Source organism: Melanerpes formicivorus, unplaced genomic scaffold (genome assembly GCF_026170545.1).
Source record: "Melanerpes formicivorus ecotype bairdi unplaced genomic scaffold, bMelFor1.0.p_v2 SCAF_5, whole genome shotgun sequence".
Classification (NCBI taxonomy): Eukaryota; Metazoa; Chordata; class Aves; order Piciformes; family Picidae; genus Melanerpes; species Melanerpes formicivorus.
In genome coordinates, this window is record NW_027142357.1 from 27,664,282 (window position 1) to 27,679,032 (window position 14,751).

General features: G+C 38.2%; 1 protein-coding gene across 1 annotated transcript in view; it reads right to left on the bottom strand.

Moving 5' to 3' along the window:
• The window catches only part of CNTNAP5 (contactin associated protein family member 5), a 303,624-nt gene that overhangs the window by 54,856 nt on the left and 234,017 nt on the right, over positions 1-14,751 (bottom strand). Inside the window, exon 14 of the mRNA XM_068138943.1 lies at positions 1,328-1,484. Coding sequence (XP_067995044.1) covers positions 1,328-1,484 — 157 coding nt within the window. The remainder of the gene's footprint in view (positions 1-1,327; positions 1,485-14,751) is intronic.

Consider the following 14,751-nt stretch of genomic DNA (forward strand, 5'->3'; position numbering starts at 1 on the left):
ATTTCTTGTCTACTTCCATTATTTGCCATTTCTGAACTATTTGAGGTTAAAGTATCTTTTTTTTTAGAGAAAGGGCAGCAGTTCCTATCAGTGAGTGGTCCAGGAAGCACAGTTTTCACATGTATTTTCGGTGTATCAAAATGTACTTTCAACAACACTCATCTGACATTTGTGTCTCCTCAAATGCAAGTATGGAATTAATTGGAAAATTCACCAACTAGCCCTCAGCTATTGGTGTAGAAAATGGGAGAAGGTTGTGAGGTGGCCTTCATAAATTAATGCAGCATTAGGGCACAACAGAAGTCTGAATCCAAGGAAGCCTTTGAATCTTTATGCTATAAGTCTAAAACTTCCTACGGAGACTGAACAAAACCTACAGAAGCCAAAGGAAGCATTTGCATTTACTTCAAAAACTTTAGTACCCAGTGTAAAAGAAAACTGAGGAACGTACAGATACACTGTTTCAGAAGCAAAACACAAATCCTTTTGATAGTACAGATTTCTTGTTCTTTACTTGCCTATATCAGAATTTTGCTATCTATGCCTCAAATTCCTGCTTTGCTGTGTACTTATGAACCAACCTCCTAGAGCTTTTATTCACCCAATGAACTAATTGCATTGTTGGATGTTTTCAAAGAAATAAAAACTGTGGGAACCCAAAAAGGGAATAATAATGGAATGTTTAGATGGACTCCATGTCTGTGAGGCCCTGGAGGTGGTAATAGATTTTGTACCTGCAAGCCATGTGAGAAAAGGATGGGAATAAAAAATAACAAAGTGTGGCAGCTTTGAAACACATGGGAAGGCATTTGGGGAGAAAGTCACAAGTTAAAACAAAGACAAATCAGTGGGCTTAACAAGGCAGGCTGTGTGAAACTGAACTGTAACATTCACGTACATCTCAATAATAAACACCAGCTCCACAGGTCTGGACACTTTTGCCCAGCCTTCAGTGAGTGGTCACCTCTTCACAACTGTCTATTGATTGGATTTCTAGTCTCTGTCTTGAGGGCTGAGATCAACATATCACTCAATGAACTCAGGAAAACCAACAAAAAGCCTGGATTTGGCATTCAACTTTTTGAAGATAACAGATCCCAGCAATTTGCTTCAGACTGATAACTTGTCTTTGGTTCAAATAAGAAATTAAGATGAAATCAAATCAGAAGTCCACATTCTAGTTTGACTTTCATTCTCATTTGATCATACTCAAGCCATTCAAGACTCCTGAGATGTGAATCGGAAAAAAAAGATTTAAACCTTCTTGCTTTACTTCCTATTCCCAGCTCTCAGGCAGACACTGCTGTACACATGTTAAAATAATTACCATTCTTCTCTATCTGCGTCACAGTTGCAAAAATATCTCATATCCAGACAACTTTCTTCTAGTCCACATGCACACTGCTGAATACCCGGAAGAGATCCTCCCCAGTAAAGATGCTTTTCATTGGCACGGCCAACCCACCAAGCAAATGGCATTCCATCTGGATGAAAGGGAAAAAGAGGGAGAAAAAAAGAGAAAAGAGAAAAAGAGAGAGAAAGAGAACTTGATAAGTAAATTGGATTCTGTGAGAATGAAATAAAAAGAATGGAGGTGGACGTGTCAAGAAATACTGAAATAAAAGATGCAAACTACAGACAAAGTCACAAACCGTAAACTTCATCCAAGTTCTGTTTTATGGAATACACATTGAGAAAGCAACAGCTCTATGGAATTCCATACAGTTTGAGGAGCAGATGTTTTCCCTGTAAGGTCTATGTGCCAGTCATCAACGAGAACCTTGGCACATTTCATCTGCAAAGACTTTTGATGTGTGAACCCCACACCGTTGTCTGCACCAGCTGTGTCCATTTTTTTGTGTGTGATGCTAGAGGGGAGATCTGATCACTGAAGGAGTCTGGAAACAATTCTCCTGCTATGACTCTCACTGCACAGCTGTCTTGAACTACCCATTATTGACCACGGACCTCTTGCAGATTCAACCCATCATGAAACAGACTTTAGCTCTTAGGATTTTTCACCTTGAGACTTGTACATAAAGATAACTCTTCAGAAATAACACACTGACTGACCTATTACTATGAGCTTAGTACAGTTCCTCGCAAAAATAAGAAAAAAAAATTGTATTGGTTTTCTGGGGGAGCAGGAATAATAATTTCAATGTGTTCTCCAAGGGTGGAATGTGCAAATGCAAAGCTCCATAAGATATTAAAATATCCTAGATTAAGGATTCAGGTAGGACATAAGTGGAGAGAAAAAAAATAATCCCTGCCTGGGAATTCATTTGTCTCTATGAAGTTATTTTCTATCTACAGGAGCTCTAAGATCTATGTATTTATGTGAACCAAGATAGTTGTTGTTTAAGTTTCATAATCCGTTATACATCAAGCATTAAATATTAATAGTTAGACACAGTAAGCGGATTCAGAGGTAATGAAATTCATGGATTAGCATTTTTGCTAAGATTGACTTTGTCTTCCAGCTCAGATAATTCTTCATTGACTTCTTAATCCTTAAATCAAGAAATGTAATCACTTACACATGCAGGTAGATGGCAAAATTTAGCAAAATTGACATATCAAGACTTTTTGATCAAAGGAGATTGGAAAAATAAACTGCACTGCTAATGTAGAAAAATGTATCCATTTACTCTTCTGTTTTACTAACATTATTAGTGGGGAGTATTCCTCATTATACAAAGCAAGAAAGTCTAAAATATGAAATGCAATCATGGTTAACTGTAGAGTGTAAGGGACTAATTAAAATGAGTTTTGGAATCGCTTGCCAAAATTAATTCAGATTTGTTTTCCTTCTAAGCTTAGACTGCTGAACTGTAAATTCATGGGGAAAAAAAAAAAAAAGAAAAGAAAAATAGGAAGAGTAACTCCATTCTCATGATACTAACAATTAAGATATGACGAGCTTGCCCAATACCCAGTGGTACTCATTAGAAAAGTACAATTCAAGAACATCTAAGGATCCATCTTACAACAATGTGCACACTCATTTTAGGTCTCAATTTATTGTCAACACATTTATGTTTTCTTGCTTTTCAGTTGATTTTCTTGTAGAAGTTGATTGCTGCAGCCAGTGAAACAAGTCTATACTATATTACTGGGAAATTACTTGGTAAAGCTTGGAATAGTAAAGTTAATTGAATAAAAGGGTTATCCGTCTTGGAGTTGAAATAGATATTACACAGAAGTGCTTAATCTAATTTTGAAAGTGCCCATTCTGGAAGAAGTGGTTGGATAAAGATAAATCCTTCAGGCCATCAACAAATAATAGTATTCATTAATCAAATTCAACCTGTGTCAGATTCTTTTGGAAGAAATCATTATGCGCTTAAACATAGCAGTGAAATAAGCAATCACTCACAAGAATTAAGCACAAGTAGTTCTCCGATGTCTTTTTGAGATCTGTTGTTGTTTGCTTTATCGAGCAGTACCAAGCAAACACATACACATTTGGATTTATGATATAGACTGGGGAAGTGGTAGAAGCACCACAGTTCCAGTCGTTTGCAATTAAATTAAATACAGTGCTAAAAAATAGAGCATTCAACATTATAAGGAACAATCCTAGACTGTCAAGGGAACAGACTATAAAAAAATACAGTGTCTATTCAAAAATTCTATTTATTAAGGATGGTTCTGCCACACTTTACTTGAGTAAATTTTTCTCCCTAACTAGTCCCTTAGAAATCAATTGTAGTATTAAAGAATATTACACTCTTCTTCTTCAAAACTCTCTTCCACACGCTTAATTTTCAACACATGAGGAATCACAAAGCTGTTAAGCAATCTGATGTACTTCAGCAATGTCTGAAGTATTTAGGAATTACTGAAGTATACATTGTATGTCACATATTTGTAATACTGAGAAAATAATGTAACATTTAACGAGGAATGCAAATCAGTCTATCCCTGAGTTCTTTCCAGATAGTTTACACCATTACTCCTTGGCAGAGCTGAAGGGTGTTCTTGCATTGCAATTGAGTCTGGCCAAGAGGTGTGTTGATTATGATTCTGCTAATCCCATAGATCTTTTGGCAATATCACTTCTGTAATCATGGTATTATAATTTTTTTTCAAATTATCAACTCTCCACCATGTCAAAATGAAGTAATATCCCTCTTGTTATGAAGGCATAGCCTAGAGCCAGTGATGTAAATTGATGAGTTAACATGGCCCCACAAACTAATGGTTACATAGGTCAGTAGAAATCCACTATAAAATGTCCAAGCTAAAAAGTCTATTTAATAAAAACTGCTACTAATTCTTCGTTCTGTGCTTACATTGTACTTACTAACACATTATTTAGTCAAACAAGGTAATCAAAAGCCTACTGCAGACCTAGAAGCATTATTTTCCACACATTTTTTTGTCTATTTAGAGTGGAAAAAAACAAAGATCTGCTATAATAAATTTATCAAGGCTGACTCTGAACTCCAGTCCACGTGTCTGAAGAAAAACATGAGTGAAAAAAAATCCCAAGCTAAGCAAAACAAGCAAGCCACAAGTGACTGAATTCACCAGTAGAAGAGCAGAGACGAGTTTCTTTCAAGTGATTTCTTCCTGCACTGCTCAAGCTGCAGTTTTTAATTTTCATAATAAGATCTACAAAAAAGGCAAATAAAAAATTCATATCATGTAGAGGACAATAACCTTTTCTGTGATTATTCTGTCTGAAAGTCTCTACAAACAGTTATGATATTTACAACGCTGTTTTTACCATAATTTAATGTGGTATTGAATAAAAGAACTGAGCAAACAGAGAGTATTTTGTAATAAAACAGGTACTACTACTTTGGAGCACAAGCCCTATGAGGAGAGGCTGAGGGAGCTGGGGTTGCTTAGCCTGGAGAAGAGGAGAGTCAGGGCAGACCTTATTGCTCTCTACAACTACCTGAAGGGAGGTTGTAGACAGGCGGGGACTGGTCTCTTCTCCCTGGCAACCAGCACCAGAACAAGAGGACACAGTCTCAAGCTGCACCAGGGGATGTTTGGGCTGGATGTTAGGAAGAAGTTCTTCATAGAAAGAGTGATTGGCCATTGGAATGTGCTGCCCAGGGAGGTGGTAGAGTTACCATCACTGGAGGTGTTTAGGAAGAGACTTGTTGCCATGGTTTAGTTGATTAGTGTTGGTTGATAAGTTGGACTCGATGATCTCAAAGGTCTCTTCCAAACTGGTCTATTCTATTCACACTGCCAGGCTCAGGATGCACAAAGTAAGGTTGGCATAAGTCTTCAGAAAGCAAAAAATAAGGCGTTTATCTTCAGCTGATCTCCTTGATGTTTCCCTCCACCTGTCTTCATAAGCTGTGGTTGGGGTTTTTTTGTGTGTATGTGTTGTGAAGGTTTTGTTTTGTGTTTTGGTTTTGTTTTTTTTTATGTGTGGTGTGTTGGTCTATTTAACAGCTACTGAATGTATGTATCTGCACAGCTAAGTGAGGCTTTGGATAGGCTGGACAATAACTCATTTTTTGGTCCATCTAGCAAGGCACAGAGAATAAGCTCTTTCAAAGGTCAGTTTTTCAGCAGATGCCCATCACCTTTGTCAATGTGCTTAACTAAACTGCTCTTTGTTAGCTCTCTATACGCAATCTGTTTCAGCAGAAGCAAGGCTGGCACAGGCTGTACAGTTCATAAACACAAAGGCTGAGGACTATGGGGAGAACAGCAGACACAGAGGTTGTTTCCAGTGATCCTTAGAAGGAGATGCAGATTGAGATCAAATTTATCTGCAATGCGTATCTGGCTCTTCTAGTGATATGAAGGGCTGAAGGTATTTGGTGTCTCTCTACCAGCTTATAATAAAATGCCTGTCTTCATCCCAGTTGTGTTGACAGTTCTCCCATTTTCTGTATTAGAAGGCCCTGATATTGCAAGCAGTAAGGGCTATTTTTAAAGGCTTCAGACTTCCTGATGCTTTAAATCTTTTTAAAAATTGTGTAGGCAGTAAGAAGCTAAATAAGAGGGAAAAGCAGCACATTCCAACAGCATTTAAAACTAACTTCTGTGAACTCAGTTCACGTTTATATGGGCAAAATGTCCTACCATGAGTTAAAACAAAGCCATGCATTTTTAACATTTAAAGTGTTTGTCAAAATTCATCTGCATCATTTGCCAGGTGGTTCATGTTATTGCAAAACCCAAACACCTAATGATAGGAATACAACAAGATAAACTGGATCCTTTGTAAACCTCCTGTGTTGTCTAAAGTCTGATGCAGTAATTACATAAACTTAACATAGGTAAGGCTTTTGGGACACCCAAGTTACTGAAACAGGACAGTTAAAGGTCTCCCACCATCAAAAGTCAATTTATTTGTATCTGTCTGTTGAAACACTGTAACCACGTTGCATTAAACCAACATTCCCTGAGCAGTCATCTTGTTCAGTTTTTGTCTCCAAAATCAAATTGAGTTAAGCAGAATGGAATTTGTTAAATGTTATACCCCTACATCCTACAGGTGAAAATGTAGATTCATTTACATCTGCACTGTTTTCTCTTAAAAGGATAGTGATCACTTACCAAGAGACAGCAAAAACATCAGGAAATATTTACTGTAGAATTGCATAAAGCAATCAAAGCCAATTCTTTGCTATCCCATGCAAAAGCATAAAATATCTGTGCAATATCAAATCCTACACATGGCTGACCATGCTGTGAAACAAGCAGCTAGTGTATGTTCATTCATATATCTGTACAAATACACACATGTATGTGTATGAGGCAATTCCAACCTGAAAAACTGAATCCAAAAGCCAACCCAGAGTACAAGCGATAACCTCAGATAAACCATTTCTAAAAGGTTCTTGAAAAATCTGAAGGAGGGATAAGACACTGAGAACAAGGCAAAACTGTGATGCAATATTTTTTTCCCTAGGAGTTTATTAGGGTCTTGTTTTACCATGATTCATTTTTTCTATCACAACATTTTCTATAAGAATTTTAAATATTTGCTTGAAGTAAAACTAAATTTTTCACCTTTGGCCTTTTCCACAGGGAAAAAAAATTACACTTTTGATAAAGCAAAGAAGAGGAGTGTATAATAATTCTGAACAAAGCATTCCATATTTAGTGAATAACACAAAATGAACATATATTTAGAGGCTGTTTGTTGAGTGAAGAAGCCTATGGTGTTACTGACTGTATTGGTTAAACTGACACTCATACCTCTGGGAGAATATATAAGCAACAAAGAGCAGGGTGAATGCACACTGTGTTGCCCTAACCAATATGTGCTTACCCATTCTTTGAGGTGCGTGCTGATATTACTCAGTGAAAAAAGTTTCACTTTGGTTTACAGACCCCAGTAAGGTTCTTGTGGCTCTGCCCCAGCCAGAGGGAAGCAACAACTGCCCTCCAAGGTGGCAGGCTCTTTGGACTTCACAAACAAAACCCTGTTTTTAACTCAAAATCAGGTTAACTTGGACAAATTGAATGCACGTAATATGACCCATGGGAAAAATGAGAATCTCCAATGACACAGTTCCTTTCAACATTATTCACTGAGTGTGTCACCAAGTCATCCAGTTGCTTTTGTTCCACATTAATCTGCTTCCATATGAACACACATCTGTTTTATGCATGGCTCGTCTCTTTTCAGGACAACCATAATGATCATTTGACTCTTTTATTCAACACCTTCCTTGTGGCGGCTGTGCAATTTTTTGACTGTTCAGTTTTCTTTCTTAAAGCTGTAACTCACATACTACTGCCCTGATTTTCAGAGATGACAAATATGACTTCATTGGAAATCATGGCTGGTCAAACACTACAGCAAGACAGATGCCGCAGTTTACTTAGTAGCAATGGTGTCAAACCAGTGTTGCCAAGATTCCCACTTGAATTTGATTTCAATTCCTGGTCAGATCCTGTACCCTTTATTCAAAGCACCTATCTGAAGGTGAAGTAGTCCTCCTAATGTCAGTGGACTTACTCCCTGGGCAAACATTACTTAGTCATAAAGTCTGTTCTGCATTTTAAAATTTTGTTAAATGTGGTTAGAAAAAGGGGAAAGCCAGAATTTTCTGATATTTTTTCTTGTTCTTATTCAGCTTTGCTGCCAAAGTTCAGTGCTTTCATAGAGAGTCTCAGGCTGAAGTAATTGTTTGAAAAAGAAAAGAAAAAAATAATGAAGCATTTGTCTGCATCTCTTCAGCAGAGAAATGCTGTTACCCTCTGGAGCAGCTGTTATCACGGTGTGCTCTTTTCTTCCTGGAGCTGTTAAGATGTTCTCACAGATGAGAATGGGCAGAAAAAAAAAGAGACAAATAAACACAGACCTTTGCTGCTTCTATATTTAACAGAAGGGTAATGAGCAGAACTGCTGAGCTTCAATGAGAGTTGTGCCATTGCTCACTAACAGTGCTTCAGTAAAAGTAAAATCATCATCAGGCCTTTGAGCGACAGATTTGAGGATGGGCATAAGGGTTTTAGATACAAATACTTTTATATGTTGAAGAAGATTGAATCTACATCCAAAATAAAATTTTATGCCTTGTGAATGTCTGCTGAAGGCCAGAGAAGGCTGAAAACATTATGACTACTTGCATTCTCCTCTGCCAGCTCAGGCTGGCTTGTTTTCTCAATAAATTTCTGGCAAAGTGTCAAGCTTCCTGAAAGATGCAAGTGGGACTCCAGCCAGCAACAGAAACTATGGGAACAGCTGAAAGCATAAAGGTTAGGAAGAAAAAGCAACAATAGCCACAAACCAACTCCCAAAACAAAAATGCAGAAAAGGTTTACAGCTTTTAGTGACAAATGAGAAAATCTTTGAGTCCTCTCAAGTTTTTCTGAAGATAGACGGGATATCTAAACCTGCCAAAACAAACAAATTTTATTTCCTTTACCTTCTTCATTCCACCTCAACTTCATATCAAACCTGTCCTTCTTGCTTTCAACTCCTTTTCCTCTTCAGAAAAATCACAGAATTGTGTAAGGGTTGGAAGGGACCTCTGGAGATTATCTAGTCCAAACCTAAGGCTAAGGCAGGTAATTCCTTCCTCATTCCCTTTTTTCCTTTCCTACTTTTCTGTTCAACTGAATTCTTCCAGGTAAACGCAGACAAAATAAGCCCTGCATTGCTTTAACAAACAGGCCTTTGACATTTATGCGTGTTCTGTCACATCCTTAGTCTTTGCTGGGACTGGATACGCATCCATGGCCTGGATTCAATTGCAAGTGGATAATGACCATGGACAAGCTATAGTGGGCTCCAGCCTGACCCTGCCTGGGTCAGAGGCTCATTGTTTGGGTTCTGTTTTTAGATTACCATATACCACATGGACTGAAGGGAAGCATGCGAGCGGTAAGTGAATTTGTTAGTTTAGACAGATCATTCGTTCTTCTTCAGAGTTTTGTTTTAGAGTGTTTTATAATGGCTGTGAAAGGGCTACAGGCTAAGGAGAGACTACTGACCTAATGCACCGTATAAACTACTGCAAGGTGAGAGAAGCAGGTTATCACAGCATTTTGTTTTGAAAAGCTATTAGAGTTTTCATAGAGGAAAGCAATTTCAGAGCCTAGAAATAACACTGTGGAGAATACAGGGGAATAGCTTAAGTGTCAAAGATTATGAACGGTGCATCAAACCATAAACCTATCATTTCACTACAAGAAAACTTAGCATTCAACTATTATTCTTGGAAACACTGAAGTGAGACAACAACCTTTACAGAACTATAAAACTACACTTGGAGCAACTGTCCCAGGAATGACTGCCAGGAAAACACACTTTGCACCTCATTGATTCACTATTGTTTTCCAGGGATAAAATGCACCTGGCTGTAGTGAAAAAAGGGTAGTCATGTTGATTTGCACTCACTGAGTATTAGATTGTCCACAAGAGGTCACAATGGTTGAGGCTGGAGGGTACCTCAGGAGACAATTTAGTCCAGCCCCTCCTTCAAGCTGATCTGAAACATTCAGGTTATAAGAATTCCTTAGAAACACGATGGCTGTTACCGAACCAGGAAAAGGCACCATTTGCAGTTATGCAGCAACTGAAATAAAAACCTGAGGTATTTATTTTTAAAAGGGGTAAGAAAGGAAAATTAATTGTGTAGTTGATACTTTTGAAAGATCCATTGCAACAGTTCAAGATCTCGGGGACAGGGTAAAAGAGATGAGGAGTAACAGAAGGGCCCTATCTGCAGCACTTAGCCCTTCATGCACTCAATGTGGTGCAACAATGGAGCTGTACAGCAAAGTCCCCAGCTCTACACAGCTCCCAGGCTCATGTACTCTAACCTGCCTACCAGACCTTCATCATGACCATGAAGAACAAGGTCTACAATCTAGCCTAATGGCAGTCTGGTACAACTCAGAGCAGATTGCTCAAATTTATGGACACAGGTCAATTGGAGTAAAGCTGAGTGGAATCAATACAAGTTTAATTCAGCTCATGTAGGAGCCCATGGAAGGTTTGCTGGATCATGCCCACAGCAAAATGGAATTTGATAGACTAGAAAGAAAAAATAGATATAATAGGGACATTTGGGACATTTAATAGGAGACTGGATAAGTTACAGAAAAACATGCTGTGGAAAGCAATCTTTGCTTGGTCCTTTGGGAGAAAGTGCATACACTAATAACAGTTCTTCTCCCTCCCCTTTATTTTGAAAAGTGTCTGAATAAAAATGGAATTACCTTACTCAACAGAACTATTTCCTGTATATGCAGTTTTAGCTACCAGCATTAATAATGAGGAAAGTATCCTTATTATTACTTTTTTCCCCCTCCCGCTCACATTGCACCTATACGGTTGCTCATGACTGAAATGGACTATCTTGTGACTTGACAACCCTCCACAAAAGACAGATTAATTTTGTTCCCATTGTACTTGTGATGGCAGCTTCTAGGGATAACAAAAACTAGATCTGAGTATTGAGAATCTTTATTAGCAATATTGATTCACAAAGCAATGAGAGTACACCTTGTCTTTGAGCTCCCAGGTTAATACAGCAGGGCTGACAGTAACATCTATTTACACAGGGTGAATCTGATCAAAGTCACTGGGACAATGTCATTTCCACAGAGTGCCTTTTTGAAGCATAACAGCTAACTAGTTCCTGTAAGTGGCTGGCAATAACTACTGAATTTCATGGCTTAGAGTGATCCTAAAGCAATGACAAAACATCATCAGTAAATATGCTGAATTCCTGAACCAGCATAAAAATAGCAACACACGCTTAACAGAACACAATTTAGAAGAGGCAAGAACATATTGTTAATCACTTTAAAACTGCAATCTCAAATAAATAAAGGGGTTTTTCTTAAGACTTACAATAACACTCACAGATATTGTTTGGATAGCGCTTCTGGTTTGAAAAGAATATTTTGGCAAGCGAGATGTGAACATCTCAAGTTCCCTGTAAAATTAATTGGGCCAATGAGCATCTTCACTAAGAGGGAAATCCACTATCACTCCCTGTGCAGCTTTACATAAAAAAGCCAGAGGATTTTTGTTGTTTCTTGTGTTTGTTGTTTTGGATTTGCTTTATGCTAAATAGATGAAAATGTCCCTTGCAGAGGATGGAATGTATTTGCTGTACTCTAAGAGATGAGCACTGTAAAGAAAAAACAAACAAATAATAATAATAAATAAATAATAAAAAAAAAAGCAAACCAAAAAAATCCAAATGAAACCAACACCTGAAAAAGAGTCTAGAGAACAATTCAGGCCTATTTCTGAGTTTCATACTACTTATGAGCTAAAAAGGCAGTTTGGACAAGCAAAGCAAAACCCACGGTCTTAGTGTCTCCTACTCTTCTATCACACCCCTGTTGAATTCAAATCTCACAGGGCCAGTTGAATTGAATTGTTTAATTTTTTTTGATCCCAAAATGTGTTAGCTCGTAAAACATACCATTTAGTTGAATTTCCAAGGATCAGAACAGTACCCATCTAACACACAGCAATAAAGAAAGTCCATTTTTCATCATTTTGTCAAAAAAGATAAAAAAGAAACCCCAAAGCTCATCAAACTGCATCTCAGTATCTCTGAGAGGCTACAAGCATTATTGCAACTCATTAAACTTCTTTATAGTCCGATGTGTTACAACACATTATAGAGGAATGGTAAATAAATAACTGCTGATTTGACACTGCTTTCAACTGCTGAGCAATTCTGCTTCCCTCAATGTTACAATTAATGTCAGCAGTTAATGCCTTAAGTGGTGGGATTGGAAACTTGACTACAATAAACAAACGCAGTCAACTTCCAACTCAAGGATATACCCAAACTGCAGCATGGCATTGGTTCAGCTGTTTCCATCTCAGGCTGCAATTACAGTTCTGTTGGTCAGAGCAGCATGGGCATCATTTGTCATCCTAAGGAAGGTTGGAGTGCTTTGAAATTGGGCACTTTGGAAAAATGCAGCTGTAGCAGAACATATGTATAGGCAAGACCATGAAATGAACTGGCTCTAAGCCAGCATGCAAGGAGAAAAACAAGAGAATATAAATGAAAAAATTCATAGAATACAGAAGATGCTTCTACTGATATACCCTGACAAGCTTTAAAGGTCAGGATGACAACAACCCCTCTTCTCTTTGGAATAGCTTAATCAATTTGCAGCCCTTTTTTCTTCACCCTGTTAGCAATGAGTTTACATCTTTCAAACAGACCTTCTATTTAGTTTTTGTTGTCTAATTGGTCTCAGGTTCCTATATATCTCTCTGTACAACAACAGAAGGATATATACATGGGTGTACATACATATTCTTGCAGACTGTACTAGATAGAGTATGAACTGCTCATCTATGCTCCATAGCTTTGTAGTTACTAATAGATGTTATTATTCAGCTCAAGAGACAGTTTTCTGCTCTTGGAGCCAAGGGAAGAACTCAGTTGAGGCTTTACCACTACAGTGAATGATGGAAAAGGCAGCAGATACAGGAACAACAACCATTCACCGACAAGAAGCCACCAGTCTCAGAACTGTCAGGGTTGGAAGGGACCTCCAAAGATCATCTAATTCCAACCACACTGCCATGGGCGGTCCTTCCACTGAACAGAACCACACTGGAGACACAGACTCTTTCCCACAGACACACAAAGGCTTCAGAGTGGGGCTGAACACTTCAGGGTTTCTAGGAAATGTATCACCATATGCCCAGTATCATTGAGCCCTGAAGCTTCAGTTTCCAGACACAGCACCTCCTGCCCTTTGGGTATGATTAGAGCAACTTATTCCAGTCCAGGGGAATATGACCAGGTCTCACTCTTTTTTCTTGCTTTGTTTTGTTTGTTTGTTTGTTTTGGCAGTAGTGGAGAACAGCTCTTGACTCTTGAGACAACTTCAGCTGACACATCACTTGTGAGGATCAATCACATAGGCTGCAAGACCATATCAAATCCTTCTCAAAATTTTCTTCCTTCTCCTGGAATGTACTAACCTTGAGACAAGGATAACCTACTACAAATCTTGTCTACTACTGGTTTGGAGAGAAGCAGGGATCTTCCTCCTGTAGTGATGCTTGGGTGTAAACGTACAACTGGTTTCTAAGACTTCCAAAGGATTTTGGCAAGGTATAGAGATTTCTATTATGTATTCTATATATTTAAGAGTTATGCAAAAAGTAACTAGGCTCCATCACTCTTGCTTAATTATCTACATTATTTGCCTGCCCTCTTTTCAAGACACAGAGGGGACCAGGGGCCAGAGGAAACGAAGGCATGGACAAGATCAGCCCAAAGAGGTGTAATTCAGAGCCAGTCCTAGACTGGACAAAAAGGGAATCCTTGAGAGGCAAATTAATTTAAAAAACATACAAGAGCCTGTCCCTCTAAAGCTCTTCTCACTCCACATATGCCTGCATGCATATGCATATCTCTATAATGGAAGCTTTTCCACTCAGTTTTACCTTACAGAATTAATAAATTGAAGTTACACATTTATGGCTGTAATACACTCATAAGGATTATGCTTTTTCTCACATTTGAAGTGCAGAAACAAATGCAAAGGCAACCATTATCCTGAAGTATGCTTCATTACAGAAAAGATTGCAGAAACAATCAGCAATATGCAATCCTGTGCAAAGTAAATTAATAACTTTGCCCCCTCCCCTCATCACAATATTGTCTTTTTTCTCCCCTCGTTCTCAGACAAATGGCATTTAGCAGCTCTGACACTGCACTGTGTACTGCTCCATTCACATGCAACTGGTTAAGATAAGGTACAGCTGTTTGGAGATAGAGGTAAGGTGCAGCTGTATTATGCTGTAAATTCAAAGATACAGAGAAATGATGCACTTAAAGGATGTAACCCCCTAATACAGGAAGAAATGTATCTGCCTGAATTCGGGGATCTTTTCCTTTCAATGTTTTGAGTAAAGGTTTTAATTGTACAGACTTACTTTTAAATAAAATATATAAATGACTCACAAACAGCTGTCCTACTTAATGCTACTGTGTAAACATCTGTTCACATTCATGCATGCAAATAAGTACATCAGCTAGCAAGTCTCTTCGGCTCAGATTAGTCTGTATTAAGTCCTCCCAGAAACCACTGAGTTGGAGGCCAACCACTATGTATGTTTATTTAAATGGAGCTTTCTTTCCTGCCTCTTTGCAGTGGTTTCCTACCATGTATTTTAGCCACTTGTATAAATGTAACATTGTGTCAAGCTTTTATTCCACTTGATTCAAAGTGCCAAGGATCCTAAGGCCTGCTCCTACTGAACTAAATGCGATTCTTGACATTGACATGTATGGAAATGGGACTCGGCCAGCTGTA